Below are 22,619 nucleotides of genomic sequence, written 5' to 3' on the forward strand. Positions count from 1 at the left end.
CATAATCTGTCGTAAATATTTGTATCTATATTTAACATCTCAATGACCTACGAAATGTAAGAGAGTATCTTTGTAAAACACAAGTTGCTGAATTGTTTTTTGTTCTGTACAACAAAAAACAGGCGGTAGGCCTACAACTGTATGATCCTTTTGTATTTCTTGTGGTGAGGCTTAATGTATATCAATATTAAAATGTAACAATATTTGCTTCCCATGTATTGTCCTCATTCTTTGTGGTTTAAATGACTGCCTTGTTAGGACTGCATACCTGATAAACCATTGGACTAAAAACTGTAACTTTTTGTAATAGTGTTTTGTAAGTTTTCTATACAATTGTACCAAAGCCATATGGACTACAATTAAGGTTACTGGCCCTTTAATCTAACATCATTCATGATATTTTCTAAATTACCTTTTTTTAAACCATGGCAAAGGCTCACATTTTGTGGAGTCAAAAATGTAAATATACAAGAAAGTAATCTCTTTCTATACAGGAGCCTTACAGCAGTTATAATATTCTGGAAATGCTTTGTATAAACACAAACTACATTATACATAATTGGGAGAAAAATATTTGACAATTGAGATATTAAGAAAAAACAACATTAAATGGAACGTACATAGTTGAAAGATGTTATATTATAATGATACAATAATTGTCTTGTAATTATGATATAATTCAGATATAATTTATATTTATAAGATCATTTTCTTTTATTTTGAAATTAAAGTGTTTGAGAGATTTTACCTTGAAACATTACAAGATAAAGAGGTATTAAGATTATATTTATGTGTGTTGAATACAGTTGAATTCACACAAAGCCTTAATATCAAACTTTAAAGAAAAATACAACATTCTGAGGTCAAATTGGCTCTTTGGGTACAATTAAACATTAAATATCGTAATGTAATGCAATGAAAGTATGGTAAGGAAAACACTTGCCGAGTCTGATCTTCTGAAGGGGCCCTGAAGGCATCATGAGTGCGGTCCAGCCCCTCCTCCTCCTCGCTCCTCGATCTCGGCAGTTGATGAGTGAAGCAAGGGAGGTGTCAGTTAGAAGTACAGCGGATCTACCGATAAACGGGATAACATAATGTCATCGTTTCACCGGGAGTTTGATAGCCAGATAACCCGGTCAGATATTATTTTTTGGAACGATCGACAAAGGAAACAACTGAAGATTTAAGCTTTCAGCTGTATATTTTACGGGAGTAAACCATGTTCAATCAGGTGAGCGGTTATGCGTTATAAAAATACTTTATTAACGTCCAGGCTCAGTAACTCAGTGTCATTTTTGTTAGTAATGTTAGTATAAACGTATGTACGTTGAACCTGTGACGGACGAGAATATCCAGAAGTGTAACTTAACGAATACAGCTCTTGTTAAGTTACCTGGCTCCGTAAATTAACATGTGTTATTGGTGTGGTAACTTTCACACTACCTCATCATAGCTGTTTAACGCTTTAATGTGACTGTAATTAAACCGTTTAAACAGCAGCGGTCCTATTTCTTTATTATTCCGTTATTATTCCGTTAGTTAAGAAGGCGTTGTAAACTGAGTGAACCAGAGTTGAAACAAATAAGCTGTGAGCAAAATGAGGGATTTATTTTCCGTGTCAAAACCAAAATATGTGTCCGAAAGAGGGTACTGAGGGCACTTTTAGCCTTTCAAAACGAGGCTCACAGATACCCTGTAACCAGTGGTGTAATTTACTCAAGTACTGTAGGCCTACTAACATACGATTTTTGGGTCCTTGTACTTTGTTAGAATATTTTATTTCATGCAAGTTTATTCTTCTACTCCACTACAAGTTGGGAACCAATATTGTTCTTTTTACTTCACTACAATTATTTGACACAATTAATTACTAAGTATTTACTTTACAGATTCAGATTAATATCTATTACAAAACATAAACTAATACATAAACTATAATACACAATTATGATTAGGATATTTAGCAGTAGCATATAACGTATTAAAAGTAGGTCCAATTTTTCCAGCTCTGATGAACACATTATTGCACCAAAACTAATAATCCAGGAATTGATATGATTCTGAAAGGGGACATGACGCACAATAAGAACTTTACTTTTGATACTCTAAGTACCAATGCCAATACTTTTATACTTTTACTTAAGTAAGATTTTGAATGCAGGACTCTTACTCGTAAGAGAGTATTTTTACACTTTAGTATTTCTATTTTTCCCATCTGTAATAAATAGTATTACCATGTCTTGAAAGGTTATACATTCACCAATCTAACCCCAACACATTATATGGTCTCATTATCCATAGACAAACAGTATTTTGTATCATATCTGCTTTTATTGATAACTTTTTTCACATCAGTAGGTGTCCATTACCTTCTAACATGTTTTTTTACTGTCAGGTAATTTGAGGGGAAATCTGCTGCCTTGGCTACCTTGACCATCAGTGGTATGGCCCCGGCTCTTACCAAAACCCTGAAAGATGGCCATGGGATCCACCTGTCCTCCCCTCCTGCCTCGGTCAGAATGGACTCAGATGGAAGAGTCATTTGTAGTTCTGAGCTGGAATCTCAGATGGGCTTAACAGATGATGGTGACCTCCAGAAGATGTGGCTGAACCTTTCCCTGTTCCCCTCTCTGGACCTGGGTCTCCCTCTGAGCCCCCTGGAGTTCCCTGCCAACCCGGTGCTCTCCCCCTGTCTGCAGGCGTCTGCCAGGCAGTGTGAGACCGAGTTTCTCCCCAGCCCGGCCTCCCTCCTCAGCCTCCTCTCCTTCCCTAAAGGCCTGAGAGATTCTCATCAGGTGGCCTGCGTCTTCCCAGGTGTACCCGACATGTTTTTAGTCCCTGTCCCTGAGCACAATGGCCAAGAGGCTTGTCTGCTGCATGGTGCTGCTCCTGAATATGGGCCAGGTGGTGGTGATTTGCAGCATTACCCTTTTATGCGGAGTGTTCCTCCTTCTTATTGCCATGGAGAGAGTGGCTCCCAGGGCTACACTCCATACTTTGCACTCCAACCTACACTGTCACAGGGGAGAGTGACTCCAATGGGCTGTCCTAGTGCATCTTCAGTGCAGCCTTGTAATTGCAGGGTGAACTCCGACCAGCTGGCACCGAGAGCTGTGAAGGAGCAGCTCTGCAGGCAGGCAGGGCTGCAAAGCCGAGCTCAGAGGCTGCAGAGGAGACTGCAAGCGCTGCTAGGAGAGCATGCTTTGCAACACTGTGACCAGCAACTAGAGGGGCTGAAAAAGCATTGTCAAATCAGCGGCGTGTCTCTGGACAGCTCAGACTCCTTAAGTTCCTTTATACTACCTCCACAAGTGGGAAGTGATCCCTACTGTTCTTGGCTGGATTCGCCCACAGCCTCGTTTTCCTTCTCAGAGCTCAGAGAGTTCAGCTGCTCCAGCCAGGCGCTGCTGAGAGGCCTGCAGGAGGCGTTGGACTCTGAGGCCACCGCCAGCAGCAGCTCAGATGAGGAGGGAGAGGAAGTTAGGATACACACTAAAAAGAAAACGTCACCTGTGTGAGTATCCGGAAAGTGGAAGTTTATAAGTAACCTAACCCTAACATTAATAGACGAAACTACATTTCTGGTTCCCTTTTCAGAGCTACTTATCATTTGTATTTTCATTTTTTACTTAAAATATCATGTGAAGCCATTAAATGATTTGTTAAAGGTCCCCTATTATACTGTTTTTCATCAATATATTATAGTTCTCAGATATATACAAAACATGTCTCTGAAGTGTTTGGTTCCAAACAACAAACAGATCATGCATTGTAGCATCCCATAATCCCCTCTGTTTCAGCCCTGTTTCAAAAGTGCTGATTCTCTGTCTGTTACTTTAGATGAAAATAAGGAGCCACTCCCCACGCTCCTCTGAGAGATATTTGGTTAGAAAGAACACAATGGTGCTCTAGGAGGAGATTCAGGTGATAAGGGGGGGGGGGGGGGGGGGGTACCTTGGTTGGTTATTGGCTAATGGTTAGTTACACAAGCCAAAAAATCGTTATGACATCATAAAGTGGCCAAAATCTGATCAGCTCATTTTCAGACAGTTTTTATATAAATGGATCAGACCAAGAAGAGAGAGAATCTTTTTTCCTGAAACTTTCAGAATCTCTTTACACAGAGGGGACACATGTTGATGTAGAAAATAAATGAACAAGTGGATTTTGCATAATAGGTGACCTTTAAAAAAGAAAAGCCAGAACGTGGTACATTATGGATAAAACCCATACTTGGGTTATACATTTTATTTGTAAACTGCTACTTGTTTACTGGGCTGTTTTGCTTATTCGAAAGCTAATTTTCCACTCACTGGGCATGGAACGGTCGGTTTCTATTTTTACAAGCAAATTGAGTAAGACCCATTTCCTGGTCTCTTATGTTGTGGGCCACTTTGGAATCGAGGTCTGTTTCTTATTTTGAACTTTGTGTATTTTTAAGAGCTGCAGTTTGTCACATGTTTCACAGCTGGTTATTCCAGCTAAATCAACACGCTACAAAGGAGACACTTGAGAATCCCTTGAACCTCATATATTTTGTGTATCAAGTTAAGAAGAACCATGTCATTTCACACAGTGTCAAATATGAAGTTACCAACTAGTGTTGTAGAAAACAATAGGAAACTATTTAAACAAAGTTAACTGCACTCTCACTGCCAACATATTTGTTATGCTCTTCTGGGATTGGGTTTGCCAGAAGCCAGCTGTTGTTGTCGATGGAGCCAATGAGTTCAGGACAATGGAGATACTGAAACTAAACGAGATGAAACTTGTTAAAAAAAAACACAGATTTAATCAGATTGGCTTATTCCAGGATGGCAGATTATACGATTTGGAAAGTCATCTGAGTGAAAGAGTTCCACTGTGTCTGTACGGCACATATTTTACTTGGCGTTCAGAAGAGATTACACTGTTTGTTGTAAGCACTAGTTCGGTCTTCCCAGCTGTGGAGAGTATGATGACATTTTTCAGCCAGACACACACACACACACACACACACACACACACACACACACACACACACACACACACACACACACACACACACACACACACACACACACACACACACACACACACACACACACACACACACACACACACACACATTATTTTTCCATGCTGCATTCATAACATGTTCAACACACTTTGCCCACAGGCTAGGAAATAAACACGGCGGAGCCAGCAAGCCGCATGGCAGCCATTCCTCCCCATCTTGCTCCTCTTTATTATATTGAATAATATTTTTGTGTGTGTGTGGTTAGTAAGGGCGTTGCTGCTTTCCTCATGTCCTTTCTCTTAGGGAGTCATATTGCCCCAGGCGAGAAAAATAATATTGAAATCAAGTTAAGAGTATTTTTATGGCATTAAAAAGCCACATAGCCGTATCAACTTGCATGAAAACGGTGTACATAGCACAAACATTTATTTCAACCAAAATATTTTTGCTGTTTGGACCTTTGTATTAGTTTGCTTAATAATGTGCCACAAAAGTAAATCCGTTAATGAGAAACACTGAAGAGAAAGAGGGGTCAAATCTTAATCTTGGATTTGGTCCAGTTAGACCTTTCTAAGAGCAGTACAACTTTTTTGATTTCTGTTAGATGTTCTTCTTCAACCCTTGTGTTTCCCGAATCAGTGCAATAAACGGGCTGTTTACAAAAGGGGGCATTTTTGTAAGCACTGAGAGAGCAGGGATGAGAAAGGGTGTTTTGTGTGTGTGTGTGTGTGTGTGTGTGTGTGTGTGTGTGTGTGTGTGTGTGTGTGTGTGTGTGTGTGTGTGTGTGTGTGTGTGTGTGTGTGTGTGTGTGTGTGTGTGTGTGTGTGTGTGTGTGTGTGTGTGTGTGTGTGTGTGTGTGTGTGTGTGTGTGTGTGTGTGTGTGTGTGTGTGTGTGTGTGTGTGTGTGTGTGTGTGTCTTTTATTTGGCCAGCTTCTGTCATCTTGGAAGCGTCAGCTTGCTTTTTTCTACGAGTCTGTGGAACAATGCTCTGTGTTTCGTCAGTAAACCTTCCCCGGGGTGTTTTTATGGCAGGTTCCTCCTTGAAGAGAATGTCTCCTTGCTGGAAACTGGACAGTTCATTGTCCCCCTTTAGAAAATGTGGAAACAGTTGCCCTTTGACACTTTAACTTGTAAAGCAGTGACATGTTTGGTTTGATTTAATTTGGAACCACATTGCCGACCTCACCGGCAGCTGTCCTTCACACCTCCAGCTGTTGCTCATTTTCAGTTTTCAGCAGTTTTGTTATTTTATATTTTTGGGAGTATTTGTGAAAGGTTTCTTGTTGGAAATCTTAAGTGCAAGACACACCCAACCAGCTCTAAAGCCTCTGTAAGAGTCAGGAAATACTATCCAAATGGGGGAATTCCTAAAGCTACTTGCTGGGGCCGGCCTTGAATGAAAACAGGATTTGTCTATGGAAACTCACACCTTATCACTTTGGAGGGTAGCTAGTGGTTTACTAGACCATTCATTTTATTAATGATTTTAATAACAATAAAATATAAATAGTAAATAGTAACCTCTCCTCTCCTACCCTCTCCCATTGACTCACCCACTGCTTGGCAGATATTCCAGGAATGTTCTCATTATACAGTTGGAAAGAGCTGCAGGGCAGCCAGGTCTGGTCATTGTCTGTGGAGTAAAGAGGGAGCTTCAACCTACGGATATTAGCTTAGAGTTGATTCAAAGTCAGTCTAGAAGCAGTCATTAAACAGCTTTGATTTTATTTATGAAGTTCTTATTCAAATCCACCAAAACACTGGGTTTCATTTTGATCAGGCGAGCACACAACATGTTTGGTATCTTACTTCACAAGATGATATTGTAGAATAACTACCTCACAACACCCAGGGGTAATGTCATGTATTCTATATAGCTGCTCTCTGACTGGCCTAACCCTTCTCAGTCCTGCATCCGAGTGTTTGAAGTGGGGGGAGTCCCTCCTGTCCTAGCCAAGGTCCAATAGCACTGCCATAGCAACTATAGCTCTGCTGGAGACACACACACACACACACACACACACACACACACACACACACACACACACACACACACACACACACACACACACACACACACACACACACACACACACACACACACACACACACACAGAGAGGATGAATGCTCACTGAACAGGCTAGTGCCATGGAAACATACTATGGATACACACCGCACAAATCAACAGGGTTTTATTCTTTGGCCTGGATAAGCTTTTGTGCTTCAGCAAAATCGAGGGGATGCCAAATGGTACGGCAACATGATTGATGTAAGATAGGTCTTAAGAAGGCAGTGCCGCAGAACAAATGTGTGAATTGACAAATGGATTGTGCTGTAAGTGCTCTCTTGGTGTCTCTCAATCCCCCTTCATTGTGTGACTATTCCCACTGGTGACACACATTTCCCTGCCAGTGATTCTTGCATGCTAGCCTCTTCGCACACTTCCAGTAAATGATTGTACTGGAGTTTATGACTGCATTCAATATCTTGAAATTGTTTCAGCATTCTTGGCTGAAGCAATGTTCTTCTTGTGAGGTTGTAACAGTTTCTGGAGCATTTGACAGAGAGTAATATAACTAATACCACTACACGGGTCTAAGTGTCCTCTCTCTATCATCCATCACCCTGTCCTCCTCCAGCAGCAGCAGCAGCAGCAGCAGCTGTGAGAGGCGGTGGCTGGAGCAGAGAGCGGAGCTGGGCAGCAGATGGAGTTGGCTGCAGCTGCGTCTGGCCGAGCTGGAAGGGAGGACACAACAACTTGTGGAGCTCCACAAGCACATCCGCTCTTGCAAGGTAAGGCAAAAGCCCTCTGTAAAGACCCTAATAAAGGCCAGTTGACACAATAGACAGCTATAGATTATTAAGGGCTTTTACTGGAGCCTTGATACAAGTCAGTTTTGAGTGAAGAGAATGTAAATGTTCTGCCAATTGTTGCTGCAATACTGTAACTAAGACTTTTGATAACATCTCCTATAGAAAAGTGGGCCACTATAGTCTCACTTTAAAGATACATAAAACAATGCAAGCAGCTGTCACGGACTGTTCTAACAGATAATGCCATTTTATAAATGCTTTAGAAATAGGGTGTCTCTCTTCTTAATCCTGTTCAATAATCCATTCAAATGTCCATATTTATAGCAAGGATCCAAAACGGGCTATTTTTCTGTTCAGGCAGATTCTCCCAAATGTTGAGGGTTTAATTTTAAAAGTTGATCCCATGTTATTTGTGTGTGTGTGTGTGTGTTTGTTTATCTTAGGGTGGTGTGGTGCTTGCAGAGTCCCAGCCACTGACAGACCGACAGATTCAGCAGACCCTGCTGAGAGAACTGGCGGGGTTATCCTGCACGGCCGGATCAGACGCTGACAATGAACCCTGCAGCCCCACACGCCTTCTGTACAACATAGAGAGACAGGTAGGAGGCAGGAAATAGTAAAGACACAAGTTATACCGACTGTGTAAAGAGGAATAGTACACAAAATCATGAGAATAACCTGACAAATGTGTCTGTTGTGTAGAAAAGCACAGGAACTAGAGAAGGTTAGACAGATTAATTAGAGTATGCATGTTGCTTGACCTTTAGCTGTTATGCTAGATAGCGACACTGCATATGGAATGCAGAAATTCCTGCTGCTTTGTGAAGCCTAAAGGGATTTCATCTGTTGTAGGAAGGGAGCTGATGCCGAAAATCGACTGATAATCCAAGTGCAAACTGTTTTAATGGCATACAAATAAGTCAATCTGTTTTAGTTTAAAACTAAAAGTATATTAAACATTTTACATAAATACAAAATTACCTGCTTTGAGAAGGCTAATTGAGTACAAAATAATGCCCGTCAATAGCTCGACAAAATCTCGGCTGTGTGTTTTCATTTCACTTGACAGAAATGAGTTTGTTCGGCCAAATAAAAGTGTTGGATGTCTTCACCTAATTTCTATCCAGAATAATTTCCTTTTGAATCCTATTGTGCAACACCAGGCACATTTGAAGCTCAATTAAACAAAGGTACCTGAATAAAATGAGCTTTTTCCTTAAACCTGAATGCTATGTTTATCAGTCTGATCAATCCATTATTTTGTATGTATCCCTAAGCATTATATGGATGGTTTCTTTGTTGCAGAGTGCCCAGCTCAGCCAGATTGTCAACAGTCTGATGCCTCCTCTCAGCTTTTCACCGCTATCTAAACAGACATCCCACACCTGGAGAGGCAAGAAAGCCTTCACAAGGTACACACACACACACACACACACACACACACACACACACACACACACACACACACACACACACACACACACACACACACACACACACACACACACACACACACACACACACACACACACACACACACCTAACTAACTGTCTGAAGCCCCGGCCACACGAGGACGATAACGGTCGTATGCTACAGTTCACTATCAGATAGACCAGGGGTGGGGAACCTTTTTCCTCTCAAGGGCCATTTTAATTTTTTCAACATCCTCCGAGGGCCGTACAAATGATTGACCTCTGCTTAAAAATACTAAAATCACAGCCCATTCATTTGGCCTTTCTTTCATGCTGTGCAAAGAAAAAGCTACCTCTGAATCCAGATATCTTACCATGACTCGCGTATGCATGCACGTGCACGGTGTGGCATGAGCACCACAACAGAAAGCTATGGACACAAGATGTGTGCAAATGTATTTAGTTTCCTATCCATGTGCACATGATTTAAGTGGGGGGGGGACCTCACCTCCTCTAGGGTTATGGCTAGAAAGGATCCGTCTTATGTAAAACTCTCGCGAGAGTTTGCAAGTCACGTGGCCGAATGTTTACTTTTGGCAGGCAGCCTTTCAGTTACGATCGTTAATATCAGTGCGACACAGCAAATGATGATGAGAAGCTAAACTATCTATTAATTATGTCAATGACAGGGAGTGTGATTGTTGAAATAGGGTGTTAGCGGTCTTGCTGTTCAAAGAAGAATGACAACACTGTAGATCACCAACACTATGGTTTATTTTTAATTCACAGGCAAGTCAACGTTGTCGCAGTAAAAGTCCCAAGATTGCTCCTGGTGCAATAAAATGTTCCCTTTCAGTGTTTTACTATTATGTCTGATGTTTCTCTATTAATATTGCTGCTGCATTAATGTGTATGTTGCATGTTACTGCAGTAGATGTGTTTCCGAGCCGGTCCAACGAGAGTTACAACGAGAATGTGACGTCGTATTTACACAAGACGGATCCTTTCTAGCCATAACCCTCCTCAAGGGGGGTCAGGGGGCATGCTCCCCTGGGAAGATTTTTTTTTAAATGTTGAAGTTAAAAGCATCAATCTGATGCAATTTGAGAGCAACATTAAGAGATCTATGGATATATCTCTCAACATCCATTTGAAACAGACCTATAAACAGATTTATTTTTCTTTATGGATATTTTACAAATCACTCCCCTTTCAAACTGTATTCTTGTTTATTAATAACTTTTTTTTACTGTCACATAGAATTTGATACCTGTTTACTTTATTCTCTTATTTTTGTATAACTATAATGATCATATAAAGATGTGCCTTTACCTCACTGGTTGTAGAAAAAGCTTCTTATATTCATTAGCATAGCTAGCTAACCAGATGCTAATAACAACAAAGTTATTGACTGTATGATCAGTATGACAGATGAACAGATCACCACTGGGCTTTCAACTAAAGACACAGCCACGCAAAAACTGCGGCATGTGTACGGCTCCTTATGGGTACTGACATTTCTGAAGTCCCGGCCCCGAGAGGCGTTCTGTTGCTCTCCGTCAGAACTACACCCCAGTCAGACGAGACATATACCACGTGATGACACGTTAGGCTCGTGTTGTGTTCAAGGACCCTGACCTTGGCCAGGAAAAACAGGCACTCACTTGTTTAATTTTTTTGCGGCCTAGATTTAAAAAAAAAAAAAATCTTTCTTGCGTGTGTTTATAAATTACCTCGAGGGCCGCACCAAATGGTCTTGCGGGCCGTATACGGGCCCGGGTGCCGGAGGTTCCCCACCCCTGAGAAAGACGGTTCGGCCACACGAGGCAAACGACACGCTCTCGGGGGCCAAACGGCTCCGTGTTTACGCCTATACGATCATTTCCTGATAACATTGAAGCAATATCCCCGCCTCTCCTCACCTCTCTTGCTCAGAGATCAGCTGCTGGGCTCTCAGAAGAGGGGGAGGAAAAGAGAGGCTCCGTTTATTATTCTTATATGATCATATAGTCGTTATTCATTTGTTTTAAAGCTCAATAAATAACAAAGAAGACCTCTGACCGGCACTTTTGTAATTTTGTCCGGAAGATTTAAACTTTAACGGACATGTTGACCAGCGAAAAAACTGAAACTCTGCCGCACGGTTCCCTCGTCCCTTGGAAGAGGCGGAGAGGTGGATGTTTTTCATCTGCTGGTGGACTACCGGGGAGATTTACAGCAGGAGAACAGGCTTGCTTCGGGAGGGAGAAAAAGAGACAGAGCCTCCACAGCGGAGAATAAACAGAAGGGCAACCATGGCAACCATGCGCGGGAAGTCTTCTTCGCTGCTTTTGTGGCAGACTACAGCGCCACTTACAGGCCTGGCATATGTACAACAGCGTCTCCAGCGCTTTCGAGCGGTCTCGTGTGAACGGACACGTTTCTCGTGCCTGTTGCGTGTGGACGGAATATTTTTTTGATAGCGGTCCGTTTGCGTTATCGTCCTCGTGTGGCTCCAGCCTGAGCATGACACTGTAAGGATTTGTAACACCAACACAAATGACATGTCATTTAAAATAGAAACAGAGAATCTTGTATCACCAGAGGTTTGTACATTGTCTGGTCTAGGGGTATTCTATATTCGGAATGATCAAGCTTGTTTTAATGTAACCCATTACATTACTATCCTTCCTGCTGCCTTTTTAACTCTCTGTCTGGCTCTAAAGATAAAAGCCAAGCGATTAAGAAAAAAAAAACAGCTCTTCACCCTGTGTATGCATGTAACAAGCTATTGTGTGTTTCTGGCTGTTATCCTGAAAGAAGATCTAAAACCAACAATGCATTCATTAAAAAAAAAAAAAATCTCGTTTTTGCAGTGGTCAGAGAGAAGGCGACATTTTTGTCCCTGGGAGCTCCAAGAGAAGGAGACTGGGGACCAGGAGGCTCTTCAAATCGGATGTGTCATGCGTGTGTGCCCGCACTCGACCCCTGGTCACCTACCACAAGCCCAAACTGTTTTCTTTCAACTCCTGCAACTCCAGCAGTGCAGAGGTAGGCACACAAGCAGCCATTTCCCAGTCTATCCATCTTCTCACTTACATAATGCAACTCTCACACACACATACACATCTATGTGCCATGACGCAACACATGGACACATTTATCTTCCAATAGTTTAAAACGATATCAAAGAAGTCTGACCCCAAATATGCATGTCTTTATTTGTTGTGTTATTTGCTGTTTGAATTACATTGGGTCCAGTTAGAATTATGACTTATTTACTCCTACACTTAATCTTAGTTTGAACAAGTCTGTGCTTCTAGAATAACTCATTAGAATCTATTCATTAGTGGCACCATGTCCCTGCACAGTAAGGATAATGAAGACATTTGCATTTTCCCCCTCTTTATTCTGAGGAAGTGATTGTGAAGGCATTAATCAAGATGACATCAGCACTATGCCTGATTACTGTATTACTGCCCCAGTTTACTTAACCACAATGCATCAATTATTCATCCTAATTATAGGCCTCATTTGTGATTTTATAATAAATGTTTCAAATTTGATGAACTAGGACTTCAAGAAAACGGGTGCAAGTAGTTCATTTAAAGCTATAGCCTTCAGTTAGCCTGGGGACATTGCTATGTCCTTGTAAAGTCAGGTTTTAAGGGATTGACTATGAACATTATTATACACAATACCTTGACTTCAGTTTAGAAATGGGTATTTTTGTCTTCATTTAAGTCAATATTATATTATAATACCTCAAATAATGATTAATGTTTGAGTCAGTGATGCCTTTAATAAAAACACAAGGTTTAACTTTTGTTTTCGAATCACCATCCTGCTCTTCTTTAGCACACACACAAAGATATTAACCATTTTAAAGATTGACATGTTCTAATCCAACAGTTTGAAATGTAAAGGTACCTTTGGATTTGACCCTGGAGTTGTAACACCTTGCCAAACACTTCTACTCGCATAGAGCCTAATAGAGTTTGTAGCTCTGTATAAAAAGAAGCAGCCCTAGGCAGCTCCATTGTGATATTGCCAGATGCAAAAGAAAGCATGTTAACAACTTAATTACTTTAATCAGTGTGCCCACAGCGCAGCTCCCTTAAATTCCCTCTGACTCATACTCTAAAAGAACACAAGGAGACGGCCAAGTTTATCGAGTAGTTTAAGAAACTAAGTTGTATAATCTAAAAAAGACTCTGTTTTTTTCTTCTCTTTTTGTGCTTCAGGACTCTGGGAGGTCCACGTGTACTCATTCCTCTTCTCTCTCATCACCTTCCTGTTCATGTTGTTCATCCTGTGACCCTGTAGTCCTGTGCTCTGACCCCGCCTGCAGCTCCAGCAGGGCCCTGTCCTCAAGGACCCCCAGCTCCAACCCTCACCCTGCAGTGTCTCTTTCATTTGGTAGGATACATATTACAATTGGTTCATAACATTGTGTGAATGGTATGACTGTGAAAACATTATTTAACATTAAATATGAGGAAGACAAGGACACTTGTATCACCTTTTATTTAAAGGTCCCCTATTATACTGTTTTTCATCAATATATAATAGGTCTCAGATATGCACAAAACATGTCTCTGAAGTGTTTGGCTCCAAATACCAAACAGATCATTGTAGCATCCCATGAACCCCTCTGTTTCAGCCCCTTTACACAGAGGGGACACATGTTTATGTATAAAAGACATGAACAAGTGGATTTTGCATAATAGGTGTCCTTTAAAAAAGAAAAGCTAAAACGTGGTACATTTGATTTATCTACTGTTTCCTGAGAGGTGCAGTTCACAAGAGTATTGTATTCGCTTGAATTTGACATGGTAAACCAACAGGTGCACCACACACCCGTGTGTCATTTTCCAGTTGACGCCTGCATGTCAGACGGGCCACACAGAGGCAGTGATAGCTGGGCACATGGACTAAAGCAGTGGTGTATCAGGATGTCTTACCTTGCTTCACGATGCTGCCAGTGTGTGGGCTTGAATAGAGAACAATGGATACGGGTGCTTTGACTGCGTCATGCACTTCCTTTGTGTTTGCCTTTTATTGCATGCTTGCATTAAGAGATGTGCTGAGTAACCGTGTTTTAACCGCATACTTACGGCATAATTGTCTCATCTTCCTTCAGGTACTCCTCAGTCCAATCAATCAAACAGGGCCCTGTCCAGAGAAGAATGGTCCCTAAGGCCTTTGATTATAAGTTTGGAGCCATGCAGTCCATCACACTACAACAGATCCAGCTCCACGCCACTGCACAACAGTAAGATCCTGCCCTTTACCAGTATTGGTCACATATCCTGTACTGTTCCATGGTGCTCTCCTGTCTGATAACTGCTTTGTCTACTTTTTTTGCTCTGCATGTACTTTACTCTTACACGTTTGCTGTGCCATGTAGAAACTCACAGAATGCATGTGAGCAGGACTGTAACAAGCTGTGTTTAGGAGTAATGGAATCAACTGGAAGGCAGAGGTGCTATTTAACAGACTCCACCTGCATTCTTGTTGTTGTAGAAACTTGCTGGCTTTGATCCACTTCTCTTTGCAGAGCTGGCAGCAAAGAAGTCTGTCTTGAAGTCAGTAGTAATTTAATGTGAATTACAAGTCTTCACTACCTGCTCCAGCTTCACAGGCGAAACCTTTTGAATGTGTTCTTTTTAAGAATAACTACAGCTACATCACTGGTGCTAGCGCTTTGGTCCCAATTGGATAAGGTGTTGCACGAAAATATGTTATCAGAGCTGTAGTGATTAGACGACTAATTGACGTGTTGTTTAGTTTAACAGACACAAAATCACCAATATTCTGATAATGGATTAATTGTTTATTTTTTCAGGAAGGCCAAATTTACCCTTCTGCTTTGTTCTGTTTCACTAAGCTGACTAACTTCGGGTAAAAAAGTGACATCCCTTTGACTAAGTAAGATTGATAATGTTTATACAAATTCCTGAATAAACCTAAATTAATTGCCAGATTAATTGATCACTACAACCAATATTTAAATTATTTTTTATCCAACCTTGTTTCTAAACAACACTTAACCAATATTTATAAATTATTTAAAAAAGTGGAATTTGTCTTCTTTGTCTCCCTCCTGAGTTATTCTGCGCATGTCAGATATCACGCTGGCTCTGTGTGAGGCTTCCAACTGAGCCGTTATCATTTGGCATTTCAGCAGTGTCGATACATTGTCTATATATATTAGTCTGATGCTAATTAACAATTATTTACTCCTGCAAATGCCTCTGGCAGCTCTGGTTTCAGGGGTGTAAGTGTTTCCGTCACCATGGTTGTTTAAAGCATGTTCCCTGATCGTCAAAACGTTTTGACGGACTTCTTCCTTTTATGTGCTAAATTAATCGGTGGATTTAAAAGAAAGGCAATAAGTGCTGTAGTAGAAGTAGGTAGAGAGTACAGTAGGAAACACACTGGAGGCCAATTGGAAATTGATGAAGATGTCACTTACCCACCTCTCTATTGATTTCTTGTCGGCTTGAATGATCTTATTCTCCTTTCCTCTCCGTTCGCTCGTTCAAGCTAACGTCACCTTTGATAATAGCCTTCTAAATCATCAAACTCCTTGTGATACCTGATTGTAGCTAAAGGAGAATCAGGTCACTTAAACCAGTGGTTATCAAACTTTTTTCAATAATGTACCCCCTTTGAAAAAAAAATTCAGCCAAGTACCCCCTGATCAGCGCAAAAACAATTTGTTAAGGAAAAAAGCCTATAAAGAGGTACAGTACAGCGCTGCACCATCAGTGTCTGATTTATTAAAACAACAACCTTGTAACTGAGAAACACTTAATGCTACATTTCAAATGTTTACAATCCATCACTAAATTCATGGCAAACCAATTTTAACATCATGCAATCACACTGAGACGACATTAGTTGCATTGAACTGATCTTTTTAATAAGTTGTACTTACAATGTAGTGAGAAACATGTGCTTGAGCTTCACTGAGGACCTTTGTTATTCTGACGGGGAGGCAACCTGCAGTTATTACACTTCGCGTTTTGAAATATGTGTAACTCTGTTAATATAAAACCCACACTGCTCAAACGTCATTACTTTCCCTGAAATTGGTATATTTATTTATTTTGGGGCGTGGGGAATGAAGAGAAAAAAATATGAGCATTTTATGAGCATGGGATTTTGACCCCTCATATAAACATATGCTGCGCTATACTTTGCGGCCACACGCCGTTGTCAAGCAACGCTTATTGTTTAGGTCCTTTTGAAAAGCAGGCAGTCATATAATTAACTAGAACTAGCTAGATCTGATAGATTTGGACATAGACGCGAGTGAAGTATAACCGGACGCGAGAGAGAGAGAGCAGATCAGCTGCTGCTGACAGAGAACACACAGCTCTGCATTATAACAGCTCCGCCGCTGTTTCGGATCGTTGAGCCGTGCAACATACACTAAGAGTTAGACCTAACACACTTAGCTAGTTTATCTACCCTGGAACTAGCTAAACTAGTTATAAATATATTTATTCTTTTCTGTCGGGTCACTTATTACAGGTTCAGCGAGCTGCACGAGACTGACGGGCTGTCAGGAGAGGGAGAGGAAAAGAGAGCAAAGAGTTTACTTTTCCCATTTTATTATCCAGAATTACTGTAAACTTTTGAATAAAGTAGTTGATCTACTATTAGTAGTTTGTGCATATGCATTAATTATGTTTTTGGTCCGCATACTCCCATTTGAGAACCACTGACGTAAACAGTCAAGCAAGCAGGAGATGGTCGTATGGGTAAATACTATGGAGAATAATAAATAATTGCATAAAGGATTTAGTAGTTAACTTTTAGCGAAGGCACTACAGTACAAATAATGTACTTTATTATTGAAATTTGAAGTGGATCCCGGGCATAATTTCCATCCTACTGTTCCTTCATTACTTCTCCTTCTGTCCTTCTTTTCTCCTAATAATGGATTGGGTTAAAGTTCTGACCACAGCACTAAAAGAAGGCTAAGATAAGTGTGTGCATGTGTTTAAATGCATCCCTAACCCTGGCAGACATTGTTTTTACAAAGTTACAAAAAAAGCAAAATAATCTATTCAAGTTTCAAGCATTTTCACTTGATAAATGAAGAGAAAGAGATTAAACATTATACATTTTGTTAGCAAGTTATCTGCATTAATGGTGTGAGTTAGGCTAATAAAACTAAGGAAGTCACCAGCTGAAATAATGGGACTAAAGGTTAAGGATGAGCTTTTGTAGACTTAAACCAAGGTGGAATATCCCTCAGGAACTGAAGGGAAAATAGGAATGAAAGGACATTCCTGTGCTGTGTTTACTCAGTTTGTGTGTGTGTTTGTCTGTGTGTTTCATTGTAGGTCACAAATACAAGCAGCGTGCAAAGCATCATAAAAGCCGAGTTATGGGTCTGTCACCTATCGGGATGGCAGGCTCTGCTCAGGGTCAACACCGTAGAGCCAACCAGAGGAAAAGGAAGAGAAAAAAACACATCCACAGGCTATTAGAAGGTGTGTATATGTATATGTTCACAGTTCACCTACTGTATTCCAGGATCATAGAAAGTAACTTAAAGGTTGTGTGTGTGTGTGTGTGTGTGTGTGTGTGTGTGTGTGTGTGTGTGTGTGTGTGTGTGTGTGTGTGTGTGTGTGTGTGTGTGTGTGTGTGTGTGTGTGTGTGTGTGTGTGTGTGTGTGTGTGTGTGTGTGTGTGTGTGTGTGTGTGTGTGTGTGTGTGTGTGTGTGTGTGTGTGTGTGTGTGTGTGTGTGTGTGTGTGTGTGTGTGTGTGTGTGTGTGTGTGTGTGTGTGTGTGTGTGTGTGTGTGTGTGTGTGTGTGTGTGTGTGTGTGTGTGTGTGTGTGTGTGTGTGTGTGTGTGTGTGTGTGTGTGTGTGTGTGTGTGTGTGTGTGTGTGTGTGTGTGTGTGTGTGTGTGTGTGTGTGTGTGTGTGTGTGTGTGTGTGTGTGTGTGTGTGTGTGTTATACCCAGATGAGAAAGATGACCTGTACCAGCTTTATGACCTAGACAGTTCAGATGAAGTGCTGGAGGACAGCTACACACAGGCGCCACACAAGCAGGCCTCACGGGTAATACACACATTTTAAAATATGTATGCTTCCGAGAACACTCATTCATGTATACAGTAACCTTTACCGGATACCAAACCTGAATCAACACTGACCCTTAAATCGGGCCAAGAAAATAATTTAATTTCATGAATTCAAAATACAACATTTGATGTGAATATGAAGAAGCTATAGTCAACAGAAAGCCTGTATCACAGCGACAATGGTGATGTAGGCTGACTACATTAAAATGTGTGAGAAATTCAGAATTGTTGGTGTTAACTGTCACTCCATGTTTCGTTTTAGGGCTGTGTTCGCAGACGACAGGGAGAGAGTGTGTACAACATCAACAACATTGTCATCCCCATGTCCCTGGCTAAAGTGGAGAAGCTGCAGTACAAAGACATCCTGACACCAAGGTAGGAAATAAAAGCTGACTGGGTAGCTATGTCCTAATGCTCTTCGTTACAAAGGTTGTAGAAACTGTTTTTCTTATAGGTCACTTTAACCATGCTTTGTGAAATACTCAGTTTCCCCTGTACTGCTACAATAAAGAGACATTTGATTCTGCCCATTAAACTTGTTGATCGAAATCGTATAAGGTCTGTAGTGAAATACCTTTATTTCCAAACAAGCAGCTTCTTAACATAAATGCATAATAATAAAATAATAAAACATACCTTGAATTAGAAAAATGCTATGCCCACTGTCCACCATCGCTGTCTGTCACAAAAAACACACCAAAAGTGTGTCTTTCTTTGCAGCTGGCGGGTGGTTGACCCCTTTTCTCTGAACTGTGAAGCAGAGAAAGAGGAGGACAAAGAGGAGGGGCAGGTAATGTCTCATCTCTTAGATAACTTTTTTTTTGTTAGGCTATTTGTGCAGAAAATATCACCTTTATCTCTTTGTATGTGTTCTTGTTCTTTTCAGGAGGAGGATAACAATAACAACGTGGTTGCCCGGAGACACATGGAATTAGAGCAGAGAGAGAAGCTGCGCTGGCCATCATGGGCGAAAATAAAATGCTGCAGACGTCCTGAAAGGTGAAACCAAAAAATACACACACAGGCTAAATAATCCAGTGTTCATTTAAATACTATTTCATCAGGTGATATGAAAATGTAAAGGGAACTATGTGAATCAGGTGGATTGTGAGAAATATCAGCCTTTTCAAACATCTGAAATGTCAGTGTTTATCATGCTTTATTAGAAAATGAATTGGATCAAATCCTCGACTCACTGTCTGTGCTGACAGAAGCATCCATTGCATGCTTGGCTTGCTCATCTCTGTGCATGTAAATACAGCTTGTGTGAAAGGGGAATGTTGAGTAATTTCCTCGTGACGTTTCATGGGGTATGCTTGTTTTTCTCTCCGGCTTTGGCAGCAGGTTGTCAGGGGGCGGGATGTGCACATCAGGAGAAGAGAGCTCTGCTGAATTGAGTTGTGCTCAGCTGCTGGATACTGATGAACAGCAAAGCCCAGAGGAGTGGCTGGTAAGATCAAAAGCACCACATCTGAAACCCCAAGTATGCTGATTCAGGAAGGAGGAGGGTCATACACAGCGATTTTCGATTGGCTGTTTCATTTTGATGCCATATCTCTAAAATAGCGGCCAGATCATAATAAACGTTATTTATATATCACCCTTTAAAACACTAATTTCAAAGTACTATGAAAATAACAAAAATACAGGTCGGATACACAATAGATATTTTCTGTAACACAAGAGGGAAAGTATAAAGTGGAAAAAACATTAACACTCATCAATACTTTTCCCCTAGTTATATTGTGTGGGCACTGGGCAGCCTAGATATATCCTTGAGAGCCTACACAGATACTTGTTTCCACTTCGCTGTGGTTGATTATATTCTGATTGCAGTGCTTTGTACCACTTCGCTTTGATTGGAGAAGAAATGAGTTGCTGCTAAACCAGACGGTCCAAATCAATGTCTCCACACCACAAATATCCCCACTTCACTCTGTTGCCCTTCTATTGCTACCCAGCACCCATACAAACCCTGATTAAAGCACAGCGTTTGATTAGCGTTTAATAAGGAATCTGATTTATGTGACGCTATGATACACCCTTTAAAGTGTATGGATGGAGGCTGTGGCTCAGTGGATAGTGTGCTGGACTTCAAATCAGGGGATAGCAAGTTTGAGTCCCACTGCAGTCAGCATGTCGTTGTGTCCCTGGGCAAGACACTTCACCCCAAATTGCTCCTGTGGGGATTGCCCCCCCAATTAGTGGCTTTGGATAAAAGCGTCTAACAAATGACATGTAATGTAAAGTCTAAATTCAATGGAGTTACTGATATAGGAAGTCATCTTGAGTTTTATTTAACAACTTATGTAGCACTTTATTTACGTTTCTTTCCTCTTCAAAAATATCTAATATATATTTGTTATATTTTCACTCTTGTGTGCATAGAAAGTGATACATATAGCACATACTAGCACCAAAATGTTCATAGTTTATTCTTTGTTAATTTATATTTACAGAATTGTGGCTCAATTCCATTATGCACTCTTTCCCCTGGCAGCCTCAGACACCCTGGGAGCCACGAGAGTTTCCTCTAGAAAAAGACGAGGAAGACGCCCTACTCTCCGATAACCTAGAAGAAGTGGCGGCAACAGGAGGTCAGAGTGTAACTCTACCCCCACAGAAGCAAAGAACTCCAACTCCCATCTCTCCCCTGCTTCCTGCTCTGGTATTACACTGTCATCTGGTGGACAAAGCAAGAGCAGCTGAGAGAGCAGTGCCTTACTTTAACATGTAAGTACAGACATATAGGTGATTAGCTGTTGGGTAGTGGTATAACTTAAACATATTTTATGTTAAATAAGCCAGATGCATTTATAAATTATATCCATAATCATTATATTTATTTATTTAGAAATTCATTTAATTGTCTGTGCATTCATTCATCTACCAAAAAAACATTTCTTCTTTTTTAATGGATTTCTGGTTTCTGATCGATGCAGTCGTCATTACCAAATGCATGGTTCACTCACTGTTCAGAGGAATTTGGGATAATTAAGGAAGGAATGTAATAAAGATTGAAAGGTTCAAACAGTCAGTCTTTGGATCCTATCACACATTGGCAGTCATCATTTATGAAAGGGTGGGTTTGACTATCAATCAGATTTAAATATGTGAAATAAATGTATTAAAAGTTGTTTAATTTCCTCTTCAGATCTCCTCACATCTGGGACCCTGACGTTAAATGATCCGTGGGATAATTGGGATACTTAATACATTCCAGAACAGGGATTTGATTGTGTCTGCTTAATACTTTAAAGTGTTTTTAATTGTATCTTGTGAGTATTGTAGCATGTGCCATAATAGTGTAAATTGACTACTGTAGCTTATGCTATACTTTTAAGTTTCAATGTACAAGAGGTACTGTATGTAGAGAAGAATGTACTAGCACTACCCAAATGTAGTCTCAGGATTGCATACTGTTTGTAGATGCCACTCACTATTTATTTATTCATTCATTCACAGTTGTCTTAAAAAGATAGTATCGGAAGACTTTAGAATATAAATAAATATATATATATATATATATATATATAAAGATATGTGCTTTTTAATTTCATGTTTTTTTCATGTATATATATTTTTTATGAAAGTTATTATTAAACATTTACATCAGTAAACATAGCAGTGAATGTCACATCTGCCCGCCTGTGCATTTTCTAGATTTCTCTGATGGCTGATTAGAATACTGCTTGTATAGCACATCTATAACAGTTCATCCTTTTTTGCTATAAGTCATGCGGACAATTAAGAAATTGACACATTAAGTGAAGCATCTTTACCTCCATGGTTTTTATTTTAGTCACGTGTGACATGTCTGCAACTTCAGCCAAGTGTACTTATCTAAGATGTCATTGATAAAAGGTAGTACTGGAAGGACAGACTAATGGGAGGTCATTTCAGTGCTTCGAATAATTCATATTTATGGAGGTCACCACATTTTAAGGCCGGCGTAGTCCCAGTGAAACAGCTCGTACTTTGATCCCACATGCAAAACCTGCTTCATACCTACCAGGGGGCCTAATGGGCAGATGGTGTTCAAGGTCATCACTCTCATCTTCTTGTATGTGTGTCAGTTGCTTTTTACCAGGGATGAGAGTGCCCACAATTAGAAAAGAAATCACATGAAATCATATTAATTGTCTTGGTATGGGTAAATACAATTTGGTTTTAATCTAGGTTTTTAATTACCATTGCTTCACATGTCTGAAGAAGCAAATTCATCTTGGAAAACAGCATACTTACTGATAATGCATGTTACATAAACAGATGGATTCTCTCCTCTTCTTCTGACTATGATACAAAA

The 22,619-nt window shown here is 40.5% G+C and overlaps 1 protein-coding gene and 1 long non-coding RNA gene across 5 annotated transcripts; one reads left to right on the forward strand and one right to left on the reverse strand.

Annotated features, from left to right (window-relative positions):
• Positions 1–1,000: 1,000 nt before the first annotated feature.
• kansl1l (KAT8 regulatory NSL complex subunit 1-like) lies at positions 1,001–21,912 on the forward strand. Of its 4 annotated transcripts, none has more exons than XM_079666941.1 (16): positions 1,001–1,231; positions 2,396–3,514; positions 7,638–7,794; positions 8,259–8,414; positions 9,121–9,227; positions 12,084–12,258; positions 13,452–13,626; positions 14,351–14,482; positions 17,568–17,717; positions 18,193–18,290; positions 18,576–18,688; positions 19,034–19,103; positions 19,200–19,312; positions 19,658–19,763; positions 20,814–21,046; positions 21,468–21,912. In XM_079666941.1, exons 2-16 carry the CDS (start codon positions 2,445–2,447, stop codon positions 21,499–21,501), a joined length of 2,889 nt encoding a protein of 962 aa, XP_079523067.1. In that variant the 5' UTR covers positions 1,001–1,231; positions 2,396–2,444; the 3' UTR covers positions 21,502–21,912. The 4 variants fall into 4 exon arrangements, with proteins under 4 accessions (XP_079523067.1, XP_079523065.1, XP_079523068.1 ...); XM_079666939.1 differs by having other exon boundaries at positions 19,655–19,763; positions 21,468–21,911; XM_079666942.1 differs by having other exon boundaries at positions 7,644–7,794; positions 19,655–19,763; positions 21,468–21,911.
• LOC307030481 lies at positions 3,357–7,625 on the reverse strand. The gene is made up of 3 exons (XR_013805667.1): positions 6,839–7,625; positions 6,554–6,633; positions 3,357–3,492 (listed from the first exon to the last, which is right to left on the reverse strand). It is a non-coding gene; the product is annotated as an uncharacterized lncRNA (long non-coding RNA).
• Positions 21,913–22,619: the final 707 nt, after the last annotated feature.

The sequence above is a fragment of the Notothenia rossii genome, assembly GCF_949606895.1.
Source record: "Notothenia rossii genome assembly, chromosome: 2".
Taxonomy (NCBI): domain Eukaryota; kingdom Metazoa; phylum Chordata; class Actinopteri; order Perciformes; family Nototheniidae; genus Notothenia; species Notothenia rossii.